This window comes from Haliotis cracherodii, unplaced genomic scaffold (genome assembly GCF_022045235.1).
Source record: "Haliotis cracherodii isolate W230 unplaced genomic scaffold, xgHalCrac1.p SCAF_15, whole genome shotgun sequence".
Lineage (NCBI taxonomy): Eukaryota > Metazoa > Mollusca > Gastropoda > Lepetellida > Haliotidae > Haliotis > Haliotis cracherodii.
This window is the reverse complement of record NW_027266270.1, coordinates 9,943,006-9,964,026: the sequence shown is the minus strand read 5'-3', so window position 1 is coordinate 9,964,026 and position 21,021 is coordinate 9,943,006. Positions and strand designations below refer to the sequence as shown.

The 21,021-nt window shown below is 40.1% G+C and overlaps 2 protein-coding genes across 2 annotated transcripts; both read left to right on the top strand.

Annotated features, from left to right (window-relative positions):
* The first annotated feature begins 223 nt into the window (after positions 1-223).
* Positions 224-10,159, top strand: LOC139462246 (A disintegrin and metalloproteinase with thrombospondin motifs adt-1-like). The gene is made up of 14 exons (XM_071243845.1): positions 224-344; positions 822-1,004; positions 1,670-1,861; positions 2,339-2,521; positions 3,187-3,378; positions 3,856-4,038; positions 4,704-4,895; positions 5,373-5,555; positions 6,221-6,412; positions 6,890-7,072; positions 7,738-7,929; positions 8,407-8,589; positions 9,255-9,446; positions 9,924-10,159. Exons 1-14 carry the CDS (start codon positions 224-226, stop codon positions 10,157-10,159), a joined length of 2,607 nt encoding a protein of 868 aa, XP_071099946.1.
* Positions 10,160-10,842: 683 nt separating this feature from the next.
* LOC139462250 (A disintegrin and metalloproteinase with thrombospondin motifs adt-1-like) lies at positions 10,843-20,793 on the top strand. Its single transcript, XM_071243848.1, has 14 exons — positions 10,843-10,963; positions 11,441-11,623; positions 12,289-12,480; positions 12,958-13,140; positions 13,806-13,997; positions 14,475-14,657; positions 15,338-15,529; positions 16,007-16,189; positions 16,855-17,046; positions 17,524-17,706; positions 18,372-18,563; positions 19,041-19,223; positions 19,889-20,080; positions 20,558-20,793. Exons 1-14 carry the CDS (start codon positions 10,843-10,845, stop codon positions 20,791-20,793), a joined length of 2,607 nt encoding a protein of 868 aa, XP_071099949.1.
* The last annotated feature ends 228 nt before the right edge of the window (positions 20,794-21,021 follow it).

Here is a 21,021-nt window from a genome sequence, read left to right as displayed (position 1 = left end):
CGTGCAAAACAGAAACATTCCTGATTTCCCAATCCGCAGCAAATAGTCAGATTAACATAACATCAGCATTTGCTACACAATTGTCACATTTGTTATTGATGATATGTGGATTGGTAGCATATCACTGTGTTGACCATGCTGATACTTCGCAGTTAATGGAGGGCTGTCAAACTGGACATCGTGGTCAATCGTACCCTGCCCTGTCACATGTGGAGTAGATGCCATGACAAATCAGAGCAGACGTAGGGATTGTAACAACCCCGCTCCGGAAGCTGGTGGCAAGAACTGCACAGGTCCACTGATGGAAACCAGTCAGACACACTGCAATGTCCCTGCATGTAGTGGTATGTGAAGGCCATTTTTTTCATACAGTTTATACTTCTGTAGTGTACATGTACAACTTTCAGTTTAATTATTGGAGGACGAAACTTTGCCTTTCTGGTCATATGTCGAACCACAAAGATCAGATGACATCTTAAGAGTTGTATGATCACACACAATCTTATGCATTCCCATATGTTTGTTGAATATGTGTCTGTTACAACTTGCAGCAGTTAAAATACGCATAACTTCTGGACGCGTAGAGCGACTGTCGTAAAGATACCAGGAGTATTTAAACTAAATAAAGCAAGAGTATGACAAACCTTAAGAAGAAAATTACATTCATATATTGATCATATATATTATGTATGTCAGACCAAGCCTTTTGTACTGACTTTCTAATGTTTATTCATCAGTGTAGAAATACTGGAAATGTTGTCAAGAGAAATATAAAAGCATTGCACAAAACAATGAAACGATTCGCTTTTTCCAACCACTAGGCGACGACAATGTGACCGAGTGGAGCCAATGGAGTTCTGTGGCGTGCACAGCCACCTGTGGTGAAGGCCAAAAGGGAAGCGTGGAAAGAAGCAGAAGTTGTGTTATGCCAGCCAATAATACCAGCTGTACAGCCGCACTAACAGAAACCCAAATGGAAAACTGCGGCCTCCCTAAATGCCCAGGTAAATGTGTAGCCATGTATAAATGTAACACTTTCATGTACTGCAGTATATAAAATGTAGCAACCCTACCCAGAGAAGTAACTCATTTCATGTACACTCTGAGTGCTATATGTCCACCATCTGATTATAGAAACGCCTCTCCTCTTTGACTGAAGGAGCTCTGACAAAGCGAGTTTCTATGTAAAGGTTGTTTGCATTATTAGTGTGTCTCCAAGTTAACAAAGTAATACGAGTGGAATATCAAATCCGCCTCCAATGCACTTGCTCGTATGACACATGTTCCCCAAATCAGATATTAAAAACCATGTCCATTTTATGCTGTAAATCAATCGCCAACTGTTTTCATAAAAATCATTTTGAAATACCTGGACTATTCTGATAACATTATGTATCAATTTCTAAAGGCATCAGATAGATCGTCACTTTGCTAAATTTGACGCACACTGTACATGTGAGACATGGGCAGCACCAAAACGAATGGCAGTGACTAAACAACACTGGTTTCTTTTTCTACTTGCAAAACAAAAACATTCCTGATTTCCCAATCCTCAGCAAATAGTCAGATGAACATAACATCAGCATTTGCTACACAATTGTCACATTTGTTATTGATGATATATGGATTGGTAGCATATCACTGTGTTGACCATGCTGATACTTCGCAGTTAATGGAGGGCTGTCAAACTGGACATCGTGGTCAATCGTACCCTGCCCTGTCACATGTGGAGTAGATGCCATGACAAATCAGAGCAGACGTAGGGATTGTAACAACCCCGCTCCGGAAGCTGGTGGCAAGAACTGCACAGGTCCACTGATGGAAACCAGTCAGACACACTGCAATGTCCCTGCATGTAGTGGTATGTGAAGGCCATTTTTTTCATACAGTTTATACTTCTGTAGTGTACATGTACAACTTTCAGTTTAATTATTGGAGGACGAAACTTTGCCTTTCTGGTCATATGTCGAACCACAAAGATCAGATGACATCTTAAGAGTTGTATGATCACACACGATCTTATGCATTCCCATATGTTTGTTGAATATGTGTCTGTTACAACTTGCAGCAGTTAAAATACGCATAACTTCTGGACGCGTAGAGCGACTGTCGTAAAGATACCAGGAGTATTTAAACTAAATAAAGCAAGAGTATGACAAACCTTAAGAAGAAATTCACATTCATATATTGATCATATATATTATGTATGTCAGACCAAGCCTTTTGTACTGACTTTCTAATGTTTATTCATCAGTGTAGAAATACTGGAAATGTTGTCAAGAGAAATATAAAAGCATTGCACAAAACAATGAAACGATTCGCTTTTTCCAACCACTAGGCGACGACAATGTGACCGAGTGGAGCCAATGGAGTTCTGTGGCGTGCACAGCCACCTGTGGTGAAGGCCAAGAGGGAAGCGTGGAAAGAAGCAGAAGTTGTGTTATGCCAGCCAATAATACCAGCTGTACAGCCGCACTAACAGAAACCCAAATGGAAAACTGCGGCCTCCCTAAATGCCCAGGTAAATGTGTAGCCATGTATAAATGTAACACTTTCATGTACTGCAGTATATAAAATGTAGCAACCCTACCCAGAGAAGTAACTCATTTCATGTACACTCTGAGTGCTATATGTCCACCATCTGATTATAGAAACGCCTCTCCTCTTTGACTGACGGAGCTCTGACAAAGCGAGTTTCTATGTAAAGGTTGTTTGCATTATTAGTGTGTCTCCAAGTTAACAAAGTAATACGAGTGGAATATCAAATCCGCCTCCAATGCACTTGCTCGTATGACACATGTTCCCCAAATCAGATATTAAAAACCATGTCCATTTTATGCTGTAAATCAATTGCCAACTGTTTTCATAAAAATCATTTTGAAATACCTTGACTATTCTGATAACATTATGTATCAATTTCTAAAGGCATCAGATAGATCGTCACTTTGCTAAATTTGACGCACACTGTACAGGTGAGACATGGGCAGCACCAAAACGAATGGCAGTGACTAAACAACACTGGTTTCTTTTTCTACGTGCAAAACAGAAACATTCCTGATTTCCCAATCCGCAGCAAATAGTCAGATTAACATAACATCAGCATTTGCTACACAATTGTCACATTTGTTATTGATGATATGTGGATTGGTAGCATATCACTGTGTTGACCATGCTGATACTTCGCAGTTAATGGAGGGCTGTCAAACTGGACATCGTGGTCAATCGTACCCTGCCCTGTCACATGTGGAGTAGATGCCATGACAAATCAGAGCAGACGTAGGGATTGTAACAACCCCGCTCCGGAAGCTGGTGGCAAGAACTGCACAGGTCCACTGATGGAAACCAGTCAGACACACTGCAATGTCCCTGCATGTAGTGGTATGTGAAGGCCATTTTTTTCATACAGTTTATACTTCTGTAGTGTACATGTACAACTTTCAGTTTAATTATTGGAGGACGAAACTTTGCCTTTCTGGTCATATGTCGAACCACAAAGATCAGATGACATCTTAAGAGTTGTATGATCACACACAATCTTATGCATTCCCATATGTTTGTTGAATATGTGTCTGTTACAACTTGCAGCAGTTAAAATACGCATAACTTCTGGACGCGTAGAGCGACTGTCGTAAAGATACCAGGAGTATTTAAACTAAATAAAGCAAGAGTATGACAAACCTTAAGAAGAAATTCACATTCATATATTGATCATATATATTATGTATGTCAGACCAAGCCTTTTGTACTGACTTTCTAATGTTTATTCATCAGTGTAGAAATACTGGAAATGTTGTCAAGAGAAATATAAAAGCATTGCACAAAACAATGAAACGATTCGCTTTTTCCAACCACTAGGCGACGACAATGTGACCGAGTGGAGCCAATGGAGTTCTGTGGCGTGCACAGCCACCTGTGGTGAAGGCCAAGAGGGAAGCGTGGAAAGAAGCAGAAGTTGTGTTATGCCAGCCAATAATACCAGCTGTACAGCCGCACTAACAGAAACCCAAATGGAAAACTGCGGCCTCCCTAAATGCCCAGGTAAATGTGTAGCCATGTATAAATGTAACACTTTCATGTACTGCAGTATATAAAATGTAGCAACCCTACCCAGAGAAGTAACTCATTTCATGTACACTCTGAGTGCTATATGTCCACCATCTGATTATAGAAACGCCTCTCCTCTTTGACTGAAGGAGCTCTGACAAAGCGAGTTTCTATGTAAAGGTTGTTTGCATTATTAGTGTGTCTCCAAGTTAACAAAGTAATACGAGTGGAATATCAAATCCGCCTCCAATGCACTTGCTCGTATGACACATGTTCCCCAAATCAGATATTAAAAACCATGTCCATTTTATGCTGTAAATCAATCGCCAACTGTTTTCATAAAAATCATTTTGAAATACCTGGACTATTCTGATAACATTATGTATCAATTTCTAAAGGCATCAGATAGATCGTCACTTTGCTAAATTTGACGCACACTGTACATGTGAGACATGGGCAGCACCAAAACGAATGGCAGTGACTAAACAACACTGGTTTCTTTTTCTACTTGCAAAACAAAAACATTCCTGATTTCCCAATCCGCAGCAAATAGTCAGATGAACATAACATCAGCATTTGCTACACAATTGTCACATTTGTTATTGATGATATATGGATTGGTAGCATATCACTGTGTTGACCATGCTGATACTTCGCAGTTAATGGAGGGCTGTCAAACTGGACATCGTGGTCAATCGTACCCTGCCCTGTCACATGTGGAGTAGATGCCATGACAAATCAGAGCAGACGTAGGGATTGTAACAACCCCGCTCCGGAAGCTGGTGGCAAGAACTGCACAGGTCCACTGATGGAAACCAGTCAGACACACTGCAATGTCCCTGCATGTAGTGGTATGTGAAGGCCATTTTTTTCATACAGTTTATACTTCTGTAGTGTACATGTACAACTTTCAGTTTAATTATTGGAGGACGAAACTTTGCCTTTCTGGTCATATGTCGAACCACAAAGATCAGATGACATCTTAAGAGTTGTATGATCACACACAATCTTATGCATTCCCATATGTTTGTTGAATATGTGTCTGTTACAACTTGCAGCAGTTAAAATACGCATAACTTCTGGACGCGTAGAGCGACTGTCGTAAAGATACCAGGAGTATTTAAACTAAATAAAGCAAGAGTATGACAAACCTTAAGAAGAAATTCACATTCATATATTGATCATATATATTATGTATGTCAGACCAAGCCTTTTGTACTGACTTTCTAATGTTTATTCATCAGTGTAGACATACTGGAAATGTTGTCAAGAGAAATATAAAAGCATTGCACAAAACAATGAAACGATTCGCTTTTTCCAACCACTAGGCGACGACAATGTGACCGAGTGGAGCCAATGGAGTTCTGTGGCGTGCACAGCCACCTGTGGTGAAGGCCAAGAGGGAAGCGTGGAAAGAAGCAGAAGTTGTGTTATGCCAGCCAATAATACCAGTTGTACAGCCGCACTAACAGAAACCCAAATGGAAAACTGCGGCCTCCCTAAATGCCCAGGTAAATGTGTAGCCATGTATAAATGTAACACTTTCATGTACTGCAGTATATAAAATGTAGCAACCCTACCCAGAGAAGTAACTCATTTCATGTACACTCTGAGTGCTATATGTCCACCATCTGATTATAGAAACGCCTCTCCTCTTTGACTGACGGAGCTCTGACAAAGCGAGTTTCTATGTAAAGGTTGTTTGCATTATTAGTGTGTCTCCAAGTTAACAAAGTAATACGAGTGGAATATCAAATCCGCCTCCAATGCACTTGCTCGTATGACACATGTTCCCCAAATCAGATATTAAAAACCATGTCCATTTTATGCTGTAAATCAATTGCCAACTGTTTTCATAAAAATCATTTTGAAATACCTGGACTATTCTGATAACATTATGTATCAATTTCTAAAGGCATCAGATAGATCGTCACTTTGCTAAATTTGACGCACACTGTACATGTGAGACATGGGCAGCACCAAAACGAATGGCAGTGACTAAACAACACTGGTTTCTTTTTCTACTTGCAAAACAAAAACATTCCTGATTTCCCAATCCTCAGCAAATAGTCAGATGAACATAACATCAGCATTTGCTACACAATTGTCACATTTGTTATTGATGATATATGGATTGGTAGCATATCACTGTGTTGACCATGCTGATACTTCGCAGTTAATGGAGGGCTGTCAAACTGGACATCGTGGTCAATCGTACCCTGCCCTGTCACATGTGGAGTAGATGCCATGACAAATCAGAGCAGACGTAGGGATTGTAACAACCCCGCTCCGGAAGCTGGTGGCAAGAACTGCACAGGTCCACTGATGGAAACCAGTCAGACACACTGCAATGTCCCTGCATGTAGTGGTATGTGAAGGCCATTTTTTTCATACAGTTTATACTTCTGTAGTGTACATGTACAACTTTCAGTTTAATTATTGGAGGACGAAACTTTGCCTTTCTGGTCATATGTCGAACCACAAAGATCAGATGACATCTTAAGAGTTGTATGATCACACACAATCTTATGCATTCCCATATGTTTGTTGAATATGTGTCTGTTACAACTTGCAGCAGTTAAAATACGCATAACTTCTGGACGCGTAGAGCGACTGTCGTAAAGATACCAGGAGTATTTAAACTAAATAAAGCAAGAGTATGACAAACCTTAAGAAGAAATTCACATTCATATATTGATCATATATATTATGTATGTCAGACCAAGCCTTTTGTACTGACTTTCTAATGTTTATTCATCAGTGTAGACATACTGGAAATGTTGTCAAGAGAAATATAAAAGCATTGCACAAAACAATGAAACGATTCGCTTTTTCCAACCACTAGGCGACGACAATGTGACCGAGTGGAGCCAATGGAGTTCTGTGGCGTGCACAGCCACCTGTGGTGAAGGCCAAGAGGGAAGCGTGGAAAGAAGCAGAAGTTGTGTTATGCCAGCCAATAATACCAGCTGTACAGCCGCACTAACAGAAACCCAAATGGAAAACTGCGGCCTCCCTAAATGCCCAGGTAAATGTGTAGCCATGTATAAATGTAACACTTTCATGTACTGCAGTATATAAAATGTAGCAACCCTACCCAGAGAAGTAACTCATTTCATGTACACTCTGAGTGCTATATGTCCACCATCTGATTATAGAAACGCCTCTCCTCTTTGACTGAAGCAGCTCTGACAAAGCGAGTTTCTATGTAAAGGTTGTTTGCATTATTAGTGTGTCTCCAAGTTAACAAAGTAATACGAGTGGAATATCAAATCCGCCTCCAATGCACTTGCTCGTATGACACATGTTCCCCAAATCAGATATTAAAAACCATGTCCATTTTATGCTGTAAATCAATTGCCAACTGTTTTCATAAAAATCATTTTGAAATACCTGGACTATTCTGATAACATTATGTATCAATTTCTAAAGGCATCAGATAGATCGTCACTTTGCTAAATTTGACGCACACTGTACATGTGAGACATGGGCAGCACCAAAACGAATGGCAGTGACTAAACAACACTGGTTTCTTTTTCTACTTGCAAAACAAAAACATTCCTGATTTCCCAATCCGCAGCAAATAGTCAGATGAACATAACATCAGCATTTGCTACACAATTGTCACATTTGTTATTGATGATATATGGATTGGTAGCATATCACTGTGTTGACCATGCTGATACTTCGCAGTTAATGGAGGGCTGTCAAACTGGACATCGTGGTCAATCGTACCCTGCCCTGTCACATGTGGAGTAGATGCCATGACAAATCAGAGCAGACGTAGGGATTGTAACAACCCCGCTCCGGAAGCTGGTGGCAGTGACTGCACAGGTCCACTGATGGAAACCAGTCAGACACACTGCAATGTCCCTACATGTAGTGGTATGTGAAGGCCATTTTTTTCATACAGTTTATACTTCTGTAGTGTACATGTACAACTTTCAGTTTAATTATTGGAGGACGAAACTTTGCCTTTCTGGTCATATGTCGAACCACAAAGATCAGATGACATCTTAAGAGTTGTATGATCACACACAATCTTATGCATTCTCATATGTTTGTTGAATATGTGTCTGTTACAACTTGCAGCAGTTAAAATACGCATAACTTCTGGACGCGTAGAGCGACTGTCGTAAAGATACCAGGAGTATTTAAACTAAGTAAAGCAAGAGTATGACAAACCTTAAGAAGAAATTCACATTCATATATTGATCATATATATTATGTATGTCAGACCAAGCCTTTTGTACTGACTTTCTAATGTTTATTCATCAGTGTAGAAATACTGGAAATGTTGTCAAGAGAAATATAAAAGCATTGCACAAAACAATGAAACGATTCGCTTTTTCCAACCACTAGGCGACGACAATGTGACCGAGTGGAGCCAATGGAGTTCTGTGGCGTGCACAGCCACCTGTGGTGAAGGCCAAGAGGGAAGCGTGGAAAGAAGCAGAAGTTGTGTTATGCCAGCCAATAATACCAGCTGTACAGCCGCACTAACAGAAACCCAAATGGAAAACTGCGGCCTCCCTAAATGCCCAGGTAAATGTGTAGCCATGTATAAATGTAACACTTTCATGTACTGCAGTATATAAAATGTAGCAACCCTACCCAGAGAAGTAACTCATTTCATGTACACTCTGAGTGCTATATGTCCACCATCTGATTATAGAAACGCCTCTCCTCTTTGACTGAAGGAGCTCTGACAAAGCGAGTTTCTATGTAAAGGTTGTTTGCATTATTAGTGTGTCTCCAAGTTAACAAAGTAATACGAGTGGAATATCAAATCCGCCTCCAATGCACTTGCTCGTATGACACATGTTCCCCAAATCAGATATTAAAAACCATGTCCATTTTATGCTGTAAATCAATTGCCAACTGTTTTCATAAAAATCATTTTGAAATACCTGGACTATTCTGATAACATTATGTATCAATTTCTAAAGGCATCAGATAGATCGTCACTTTGCTGAATTTGACGCACACTGTACAGGTGAGACATGGGCAGCACCAAAACGAATGGCAGTGACTAAACAACACTGGTTTCTTTTTCTACTTGCAAAACAGAAACATTCCTGATTTCCCAATCCTCAGCAAATAGTCAGATGAACATAACATCAGCATTTGCTACACAATTGTCACATTTGTTATTGATGATATATGGATTGGTAGCATATCACTGTGTTGACCATGCTGATACTTCGCAGTTAATGGAGGGCTGTCAAACTGGACATCGTGGTCAATCGTACCCTGCCCTGTCACATGTGGAGTAGATGCCATGACAAATCAGAGCAGACGTAGGGATTGTAACAACCCCGCTCCGGAAGCTGGTGGCAAGAACTGCACAGGTCCACTGATGGAAACCAGTCAGACACACTGCAATGTCCCTGCATGTAGTGGTATGTGAAGGCCATTTTTTTCATACAGTTTATACTTCTGTAGTGTACATGTACAACTTTCAGTTTAATTATTGGAGGACGAAACTTTGCCTTTCTGGTCATATGTCGAACCACAAAGATCAGATGACATCTTAAGAGTTGTATGATCACACACAATCTTATGCATTCTCATATGTTTGTTGAATATGTGTCTGTTACAACTTGCAGCAGTTAAAATACGCATAACTTCTGGACGTGTAGAGCGACTGTCGTAAAGATACCAGGAGTATTTAAACTAAGTAAAGCAAGAGTATGACAAACCTTAAGAAGAAATTCACATTCATATATTGATCATATATATTATGTATGTCAGACCAAGCCTTTTGTACTGACTTTCTAATGTTTATTCATCAGTGTAGACATACTGGAAATGTTGTCAAGAGAAATATAAAAGCATTGCACAAAACAATGAAACGATTCGCTTTTTCCAACCACTAGGCGACGACAATGTGACCGAGTGGAGCCAATGGAGTTCTGTGGCGTGCACAGCCACCTGTGGTGAAGGCCAAGAGGGAAGCGTGGAAAGAAGCAGAAGTTGTGTTATGCCAGCCAATAATACCAGCTGTACAGCCGCACTAACAGAAACCCAAATGGAAAACTGCGGCCTCCCTAAATGCCCAGGTAAATGTGTAGCCATGTATAAATGTAACACTTTCATGTACTGCAGTATATAAAATGTAGCAACCCTACCCAGAGAAGTAACTCATTTCATGTACACTCTGAGTGCTATATGTCCACCATCTGATTATAGAAACGCCTCTCCTCTTTGACTGAAGCAGCTCTGACAAAGCGAGTTTCTATGTAAAGGTTGTTTGCATTATTAGTGTGTCTCCAAGTTAACAAAGTAATACGAGTGGAATATCAAATCCGCCTCCAATGCACTTGCTCGTATGACACATGTTCCCCAAATCAGATATTAAAAACCATGTCCATTTTATGCTGTAAATCAATTGCCAACTGTTTTCATAAAAATCATTTTGAAATACCTGGACTATTCTGATAACATTATGTATCAATTTCTAAAGGCATCAGATAGATCGTCACTTTGCTGAATTTGACGCACACTGTACAGGTGAGACATGGGCAGCACCAAAACGAATGGCAGTGACTAAACAACACTGGTTTCTTTTTCTACTTGCAAAACAGAAACATTCCTGATTTCCCAATCCTCAGCAAATAGTCAGATGAACATAACATCAGCATTTGCTACACAATTGTCACATTTGTTATTGATGATATATGGATTGGTAGCATATCACTGTGTTGACCATGATGATACTTCGCAGTTAATGGAGGGCTGTCAAACTGGACATCGTGGTCAATCGTACCCTGCCCTGTCACATGTGGAGTAGATGCCATGACAAATCAGAGCAGACGTAGGGATTGTAACAACCCCGCTCCGGAAGCTGGTGGCAAGAACTGCACAGGTCCACTGATGGAAACCAGTCAGACACACTGCAATGTCCCTGCATGTAGTGGTATGTGAAGGCCATTTTTTTCATACAGTTTATACTTCTGTAGTGTACATGTACAACTTTCAGTTTAATTATTGGAGGACGAAACTTTGCCTTTCTGGTCATATGTCGAACCACAAAGATCAGATGACATCTTAAGAGTTGTATGATCACACACAATCTTATGCATTCTCATATGTTTGTTGAATATGTGTCTGTTACAACTTGCAGCAGTTAAAATACGCATAACTTCTGGACGTGTAGAGCGACTGTCGTAAAGATACCAGGAGTATTTAAACTAAATAAAGCAAGAGTATGACAAACCTTAAGAAGAAATTCACATTCATATATTGATCATATATATTATGTATGTCAGACCAAGCCTTTTGTACTGACTTTCTAATGTTTATTCATCAGTGTAGACATACTGGAAATGTTGTCAAGAGAAATATAAAAGCATTGCACAAAACAATGAAACGATTCGCTTTTTCCAACCACTAGGCGACGACAATGTGACCAAGTGGAGCCAATGGAGTTCTGTGGCGTGCACAGCCACCTGTGGTGAAGGCCAAGAGGGAAGCGTGGAAAGAAGCAGAAGTTGTGTTATGCCAGCCAATAATACCAGCTGTACAGCCGCACTAACAGAAACCCAAATGGAAAACTGCGGCCTCCCTAAATGCCCAGGTAAATGTGTAGCCATGTATAAATGTAACACTTTCATGTACTGCAGTATATAAAATGTAGCAACCCTACCCAGAGAAGTAACTCATTTCATGTACGCTCTGAGTGCTATATGTCCACCATCTGATTATAGAAACGCCTCTCCTCTTTGACTGAAGCAGCTCTGACAAAGCGAGTTTCTATGTAAAGGTTGTTTGCATTATTAGTGTGTCTCCAAGTTAACAAAGTAATACGAGTGGAATATCAAATCCGCCTCCAATGCACTTGCTCGTATGACACATGTTCCCCAAATCAGATATTAAAAACCATGTCCATTTTATGCTGTAAATCAATTGCCAACTGTTTTCATAAAAATCATTTTGAAATACCTGGACTATTCTGATAACATTATGTATCAATTTCTAAATGCATCAGATAGATCGTCACTTTGCTGAATTTGACGCACACTGTACAGGTGAGACATGGGCAGCACCAAAACGAATGGCAGTGACTAAACAACACTGGTTTCTTTTTCTACTTGCAAAACAGAAACATTCCTGATTTCCCAATCCTCAGCAAATAGTCAGATGAACATAACATCAGCATTTGCTACACAATTGTCACATTTGTTATTGATGATATATGGATTGGTAGCATATCACTGTGTTGACCATGATGATACTTCGCAGTTAATGGAGGGCTGTCAAACTGGACATCGTGGTCAATCGTACCCTGCCCTGTCACATGTGGAGTAGATGCCATGACAAATCAGAGCAGACGTAGGGATTGTAACAACCCCGCTCCGGAAGCTGGTGGCAAGAACTGCACAGGTCCACTGATGGAAACCAGTCAGACACACTGCAATGTCCCTGCATGTAGTGGTATGTGAAGGCCATTTTTTTCATACAGTTTATACTTCTGTAGTGTACATGTACAACTTTCAGTTTAATTATTGGAGGACGAAACTTTGCCTTTCTGGTCATATGTCGAACCACAAAGATCAGATGACATCTTAAGAGTTGTATGATCACACACAATCTTATGCATTCTCATATGTTTGTTGAATATGTGTCTGTTACAACTTGCAGCAGTTAAAATACGCATAACTTCTGGACGTGTAGAGCGACTGTCGTAAAGATACCAGGAGTATTTAAACTAAATAAAGCAAGAGTATGACAAACCTTAAGAAGAAATTCACATTCATATATTGATCATATATATTATGTATGTCAGACCAAGCCTTTTGTACTGACTTTCTAATGTTTATTCATCAGTGTAGACATACTGGAAATGTTGTCAAGAGAAATATAAAAGCATTGCACAAAACAATGAAACGATTCGCTTTTTCCAACCACTAGGCGACGACAATGTGACCAAGTGGAGCCAATGGAGTTCTGTGGCGTGCACAGCCACCTGTGGTGAAAGCCAAGAGGGAAGCGTGGAAAGAAGCAGAAGTTGTGTTATGCCAGCCAATAATACCAGCTGTACAGCCGCACTAACAGAAACCCAAATGGAAAACTGCGGCCTCCCTAAATGCCCAGGTAAATGTGTAGCCATGTATAAATGTAACACTTTCATGTACTGCAGTATATAAAATGTAGCAACCCTACCCAGAGAAGTAACTCATTTCATGTACGCTCTGAGTGCTATATGTCCACCATCTGATTATAGAAACGCCTCTCCTCTTTGACTGAAGCAGCTCTGACAAAGCTAGTTTCTATGTAAAGGTTGTTTGCATTATTAGTGTGTCTCCAAGTTAACAAAGTAATACGAGTGGAATATCAAATCCGCCTCCAATGCACTTGCTCGTATGACACATGTTCCCCAAATCAGATATTAAAAACCATGTCCATTTTATGCTGTAAATCAATTGCCAACTGTTTTCATAAAAATCATTTTGAAATACCTGGACTATTCTGATAACATTATGTATCAATTTCTAAATGCATCAGATAGATCGTCACTTTGCTGAATTTGACGCACACTGTACAGGTGAGACATGGGCAGCACCAAAACGAATGGCAGTGACTAAACAACACTGGTTTCTTTTTCTACTTGCAAAACAGAAACATTCCTGATTTCCCAATCCTCAGCAAATAGTCAGATGAACATAACATCAGCATTTGCTACACAATTGTCACATTTGTTATTGATGATATATGGATTGGTAGCATATCACTGTGTTGACCATGCTGATACTTCGCAGTTAATGGAGGGCTGTCAAACTGGACATCGTGGTCAATCGTACCCTGCCCTGTCACATGTGGAGTAGATGCCATGACAAATCAGAGCAGACGTAGGGATTGTAACAACCCCGCTCCGGAAGCTGGTGGCAAGAACTGCACAGGTCCACTGATGGAAACCAGTCAGACACACTGCAATGTCCCTGCATGTAGTGGTATGTGAAGGCCATTTTTTTCATACAGTTTATACTTCTGTAGTGTACATGTACAACTTTCAGTTTAATTATTGGAGGACGAAACTTTGCCTTTCTGGTCATATGTCGAACCACAAAGATCAGATGACATCTTAAGAGTTGTATGATCACACACAATCTTATGCATTCTCATATGTTTGTTGAATATGTGTCTGTTACAACTTGCAGCAGTTAAAATACGCATAACTTCTGGACGTGTAGAGCGACTGTCGTAAAGATACCAGGAGTATTTAAACTAAGTAAAGCAAGAGTATGACAAACCTTAAGAAGAAATTCACATTCATATATTGATCATATATATTATGTATGTCAGACCAAGCCTTTTGTACTGACTTTCTAATGTTTATTCATCAGTGTAGACATACTGGAAATGTTGTCAAGAGAAATATAAAAGCATTGCACAAAACAATGAAACGATTCGCTTTTTCCAACCACTAGGCGACGACAATGTGACCGAGTGGAGCCAATGGAGTTCTGTGGCGTGCACAGCCACCTGTGGTGAAGGCCAAGAGGGAAGCGTGGAAAGAAGCAGAAGTTGTGTTATGCCAGCCAATAATACCAGCTGTACAGCCGCACTAACAGAAACCCAAATGGAAAACTGCGGCCTCCCTAAATGCCCAGGTAAATGTGTAGCCATGTATAAATGTAACACTTTCATGTACTGCAGTATATAAAATGTAGCAACCCTACCCAGAGAAGTAACTCATTTCATGTACACTCTGAGTGCTATATGTCCACCATCTGATTATAGAAACGCCTCTCCTCTTTGACTGAAGGAGCTCTGACAAAGCGAGTTTCTATGTAAAGGTTGTTTGCATTATTAGTGTGTCTCCAAGTTAACAAAGTAATACGAGTGGAATATCAAATCCGCCTCCAATGCACTTGCTCGTATGACACATGTTCGTATGACACATGTTCCCCAAATCAGATATTAAAAACCATGTCCATTTTATGCTGTAAATCAATTGCCAACTGTTTTCATAAAAATCATTTTGAAATACCTGGACTATTCTGATAACATTATGTATCAATTTCTAAAGGCATCAGATAGATCGTCACTTTGCTAAATTTGACGCACACTGTACAGGTGAGACATGGGCAGCACCAAAACGAATGGCAGTGACTAAACAACACTGGTTTCTTTTTCTACTTGCAAAACAGAAACATTCCTGATTTCCCAATCCTCAGCAAATAGTCAGATGAACATAACATCAGCATTTGCTGCACAATTGTCACATTTGTTATTGATGATATATGGATTGGTAGCATATCACTGTGTTGACCATGCTGATACTTCGCAGTTAATGGAGGGCTGTCAAACTGGACATCGTGGTCAATCGTACCCTGCCCTGTCACATGTGGAGTAGATGCCATGACAAATCAGAGCAGACGTAGGGATTGTAACAACCCCGCTCCGGAAGCTGGTGGCAAGAACTGCACAGGTCCACTGATGGAAACCAGTCAGACACACTGCAATGTCCCTGCATGTAGTGGTATGTGAAGGCCATTTTTTTCATACAGTTTATACTTCTGTAGTGTACATGTACAACTTTCAGTTTAATTACTGGAGGACGAAACTTTGCCTTTCTGGTCATATGTCGAACCACAAAGATCAGATGACATCTTAAGAGTTGTATGATCACACACAATCTTATGCATTCTCATATGTTTGTTGAATATGTGTCTGTTACAACTTGCAGCAGTTAAAATACGCATAACTTCTGGACGTGTAGAGCGACTGTCGTAAAGATACCAGGAGTATTTAAACTAAATAAAGCAAGAGTATGACAAACCTTAAGAAGAAATTCACATTCATATATTGATCATATATATTATGTATGTCAGACCAAGCCTTTTGTACTGACTTTCTAATGTTTATTCATCGGTGTAGACATACTGGAAATGTTGTCAAGAGAAATATAAAAGCATTGCACAAAACAATGAAACGATTCGCTTTTTCCAACCACTAGGCGACGACAATGTGACCAAGTGGAGCCAATGGAGTTCTGTGGCGTGCACAGCCACCTGTGGTGAAGGCCAAGAGGGAAGCGTGGAAAGAAGCAGAAGTTGTGTTATGCCAGCCAATAATACCAGCTGTACAGCCGCACTAACAGAAACCCAAATGGAAAACTGCGGCCTCCCTAAATGCCCAGGTAAATGTGTAGCCATGTATAAATGTAACACTTTCATGTACTGCAGTATATAAAATGTAGCAACCCTACCCAGAGAAGTAACTCATTTCATGTACGCTCTGAGTGCTATATGTCCACCATCTGATTATAGAAACGGCTCTCCTCTTTGACTGAAGCAGCTCTGACAAAGCGAGTTTCTATGTAAAGGTTGTTTGCATTATTAGTGTGTCTCCAAGTTAACAAAGTAATACGAGTGGAATATCAAATCCGCCTCCAATGCACTTGCTCGTATGACACATGTTCCCCAAATCAGATATTAAAAACCATGTCCATTTTATGCTGTAAATCAATTGCCAACTGTTTTCATAAAAATCATTTTGAAATACCTGGACTATTCTGATAACATTATGTATCAATTTCTAAAGGCATCAGATAGATCGTCACTTTGCTGAATTTGACGCACACTGTACAGGTGAGACATGGGCAGCACCAAAACGAATGGCAGTGACTAAACAACACTGGTTTCTTTTTCTACTTGCAAAACAGAAACATTCCTGATTTCCCAATCCTCAGCAAATAGTCAGATGAACATAACATCAGCATTTGCTACACAATTGTCACATTTGTTATTGATGATATATGGATTGGTAGCATATCACTGTGTTGACCATGCTGATACTTCGCAGTTAATGGAGGGCTGTCAAACTGGACATCGTGGTCAATCGTACCCTGCCCTGTCACATGTGGAGTAGATGCCATGACAAATCAGAGCAGACGTAGGGATTGTAACAACCCCGCTCCGGAAGCTGGTGGCAAGAACTGCACAGGTCCACTGATGGAAACCAGTCAGACACACTGCAATGTCCCTGCATGTAGTGGTATGTGAAGGCCATTTTTTTCATACAGTTTATACTTCTGTAGTGTACATGTACAACTTTCAGTTTAATTATTGGAGGACGAAACTTTGCCTTTCTGGTCATATGTCGAACCACAAAGATCAGATGACATCTTAAGAGTTGTATGATCACACACAATCTTATGCATTCTCATATGTTTGTTGAATATGTGTCTGTTACAACTTGCAGCAGTTAAAATACGCATAACTTCTGGACGTGTAGAGCGACTGTCGTAAAGATACCAGGAGTATTTAAACTAAATAAAGCAAGAGTATGACAAACCTTAAGAAGAAATTCACATTCATATATTGATCATATATATTATGTATGTCAGACCAAGCCTTTTGTACTGACTTTCTAATGTTTATTCATCAGTGTAGACATACTGGAAATGTTGTCAAGAGAAATATAAAAGCATTGCACAAAACAATGAAACGATTCGCTTTTTCCAACCACTAGGCGACGACAATGTGACCGAGTGGAGCCAATGGAGTTCTGTGGCGTGCACAGCCACCTGTGGTGAAGGCCAAGAGGGAAGCGTGGAAAGAAGCAGAAGTTGTGTTATGCCAGCCAATAATACCAGCTGTACAGCCGCACTAACAGAAACCCAAATGGAAAACTGCGGCCTCCCTAAATGCCCAGGTAAATGTGTAGCCATGTATAAATGTAACACTTTCATGTACTGCAGTATATAAAATGTAGCAACCCTACCCAGAGAAGTAACTCATTTCATGTACACTCTGAGTGCTATATGTCCACCATCTGATTATAGAAACGCCTCTCCTCTTTGACTGAAGCAGCTCTGACAAAGCGAGTTTCTATGTAAAGGTTGTTTGCATTATTAGTGTGTCTCCAAGTTAACAAAGTAATACGAGTGGAATATCAAATCCGCCTCCAATGCACTTGCTCGTATGACACATGTTCCCCAAATCAGATATTAAAAACCATGTCCATTTTATGCTGTAAATCAATTGCCAACTGTTTTCATAAAAATCATTTTGAAATACCTGGACTATTCTGATAACATTATGTATCAATTTCTAAAGGCATCAGATAGATCGTCACTTTGCTGAATTTGACGCACACTGTACAGGTGAGACATGGGCAGCACCAAAACGAATGGCAGTGACTAAACAACACTGGTTTCTTTTTCTACTTGCAAAACAAAAACATTCCTGATTTCCCAATCCTCAGCAAATAGTCAGATGAACATAACATCAGCATTTGCTACACAATTGTCACATTTGTTATTGATGATATATGGATTGGTAGCATATCACTGTGTTGACCATGATGATACTTCGCAGTTAATGGAGGGCTGTCAAACTGGACATCGTGGTCAATCGTACCCTGCCCTGTCACATGTGGAGTAGATGCCATGACAAATCAGAGCAGACGTAGGGATTGTAACAACCCCGCTCCGGAAGCTGGTGGCAAGAACTGCACAGGTCCACTGATGGAAACCAGTCAGACACACTGCAATGTCCCTGCATGTAGTGGTATGTGAAGGCCATTTTTTTCATACAGTTTATACTTCTGTAGTGTACATGTACAACTTTCAGTTTAATTATTGGAGGACGAAACTTTGCCTTTCTGGTCATATGTCGAACCACAAAGATCAGATGACATCTTAAGAGTTGTATGATCACACACAATCTTATGCATTCTCATATGTTTGTTGAATATGTGTCTGTTACAACTTGCAGCAGTTAAAATACGCATAACTTCTGGACGCGTAGAGCGACTGTCGTAAAGATACCAGGAGTATTTAAACTAAGTAAAGCAAGAGTATGACAAACCTTAAGAAGAAATTCACATTCATATATTGATCATATATATTATGTATGTCAGACCAAGCCTTTTGTACTGACTTTCTAATGTTTATTCATCAGTGTAGAAATACTGGAAATGTTGTCAAGAGAAATATAAAAGCATTGCACAAAACAATGAAACGATTCGCTTTTTCCAACCACTAGGCGACGACAATGTGACCGAGTGGAGCCAATGGAGTTCTGTGGCGTGCACAGCCACCTGTGGTGAAGGCCAAGAGGGAAGCGTGGAAAGAAGCAGAAGTTGTGTTATGCCAGCCAATAATACCAGCTGTACAGCCGCACTAACAGAAACCCAAATGGAAAACTGCGGCCTCCCTAAATGCCCAGGTAAATGTGTAGCTATGTATAAATGTAACACTTTCATGTACTGCAGTATATAAAATGTAGCAACCCTACCCAGAGAAGTAACTCATTTCATGTACACTCTGAGTGCTATATGTCCACCATCTGATTATAGAAACGCCTCTCCTCTTTGACTGAAGGAGCTCTGACAAAGCGAGTTTCTATGTAAAGGTTGTTTGCATTATTAGTGTGTCTCCAAGTTAACAAAGTAATACGAGTGGAATATCAAATCCGCCTCCAATGCACTTGCTCGTATGACACATGTTCCCCAAATCAGATATTAAAAACCATGTCCATTTTATGCTGTAAATCAATTGCCAACTGTTTTCATAAAAATCATTTTGAAATACCTGGACTATTCTGATAACATTATGTATCAATTTCTAAAGGCATCAGATAGATCGTCACTTTGCTGAATTTGACGCACACTGTACAGGTGAGACATGGGCAGCACCAAAACGAATGGCAGTGACTAAACAACACTGGTTTCTTTTTCTACTTGCAAAACAGAAACATTCCTGATTTCCCAATCCTCAGCAAATAGTCAGATGAACATAACATCAGCATTTGCTACACAATTGTCACATTTGTTATTGATGATATATGGATTGGTAGCATATCACTGTGTTGACCATGATGATACTTCGCAGTTAATGGAGGGCTGTCAAACTGGACATCGTGGTCAATCGTACCCTGCCCTGTCACATGTGGAGTAGATGCCATGACAAATCAGAGCAGACGTAGGGATTGTAACAACCCCGCTCCGGAAGCTGGTGGCAAGAACTGCACAGGTCCACTGATGGAAACCAGTCAGACACACTGCAATGTCCCTGCATGTAGTGGTATGTGAAGGCCATTTTTTTCATACAGTTTATACTTCTGTAGTGTACATGTACAACTTTCAGTTTAATTATTGGAGGACGAAACTTTGCCTTTCTGGTCATATGTCGAACCACAAAGATCAGATGACATCTTAAGAGTTGTATGATCACACACAATCTTATGCATTCTCATATGTTTGTTGAATATGTGTCTGTTACAACTTGCAGCAGTTAAAATACGCATAACTTCTGGACGTGTAGAGCGACTGTCGTAAAGATACCAGGAGTATTTAAACTAAATAAAGCAAGAGTATGACAAACCTTAAGAAGAAATTCACATTCATATATTGATCATATATATTATGTATGTCAGACCAAGCCTTTTGTACTGACTTTCTAATGTTTATTCATCAGTGTAGACATACTGGAAATGTTGTCAAGAGAAATATAAAAGCATTGCACAAAACAATGAAACGATTCGCTTTTTCCAACCACTAGGCGACGACAATGTGACCGAGTGGAGCCAATGGAGTTCTGTGGCGTGCACAGCCACCTGTGGTGAAGGCCAAGAGGGAAGCGTGGAAAGAAGCAGAAGTTGTGTTATGCCAGCCAATAATACCAGCTGTACAGCCGCACTAACAGAAACCCAAATGGAAAACTGCGGCCTCCCTAAATGCCCAGGTAAATGTGTAGCCATGTATAAATGTAACACTTTCATGTACTGCAGTATATAAAATGTAGCAACCCTACCCAGAGAAGTAACTCATTTCATGTACACTCTGAGTGCTATATGTCCACCATCTGATTATAGAAACGCCTCTCCTCTTTGACTGAAGCAGCTCTGACAAAGCGAGTTTCTATGTAAAGGTTGTTTGCATTATTAGTGTGTCTCCAAGTTAACAAAGTAATACGAGTGGAATATCAAATCCGCCTCCAATGCACTTGCTCGTATGACACATGTT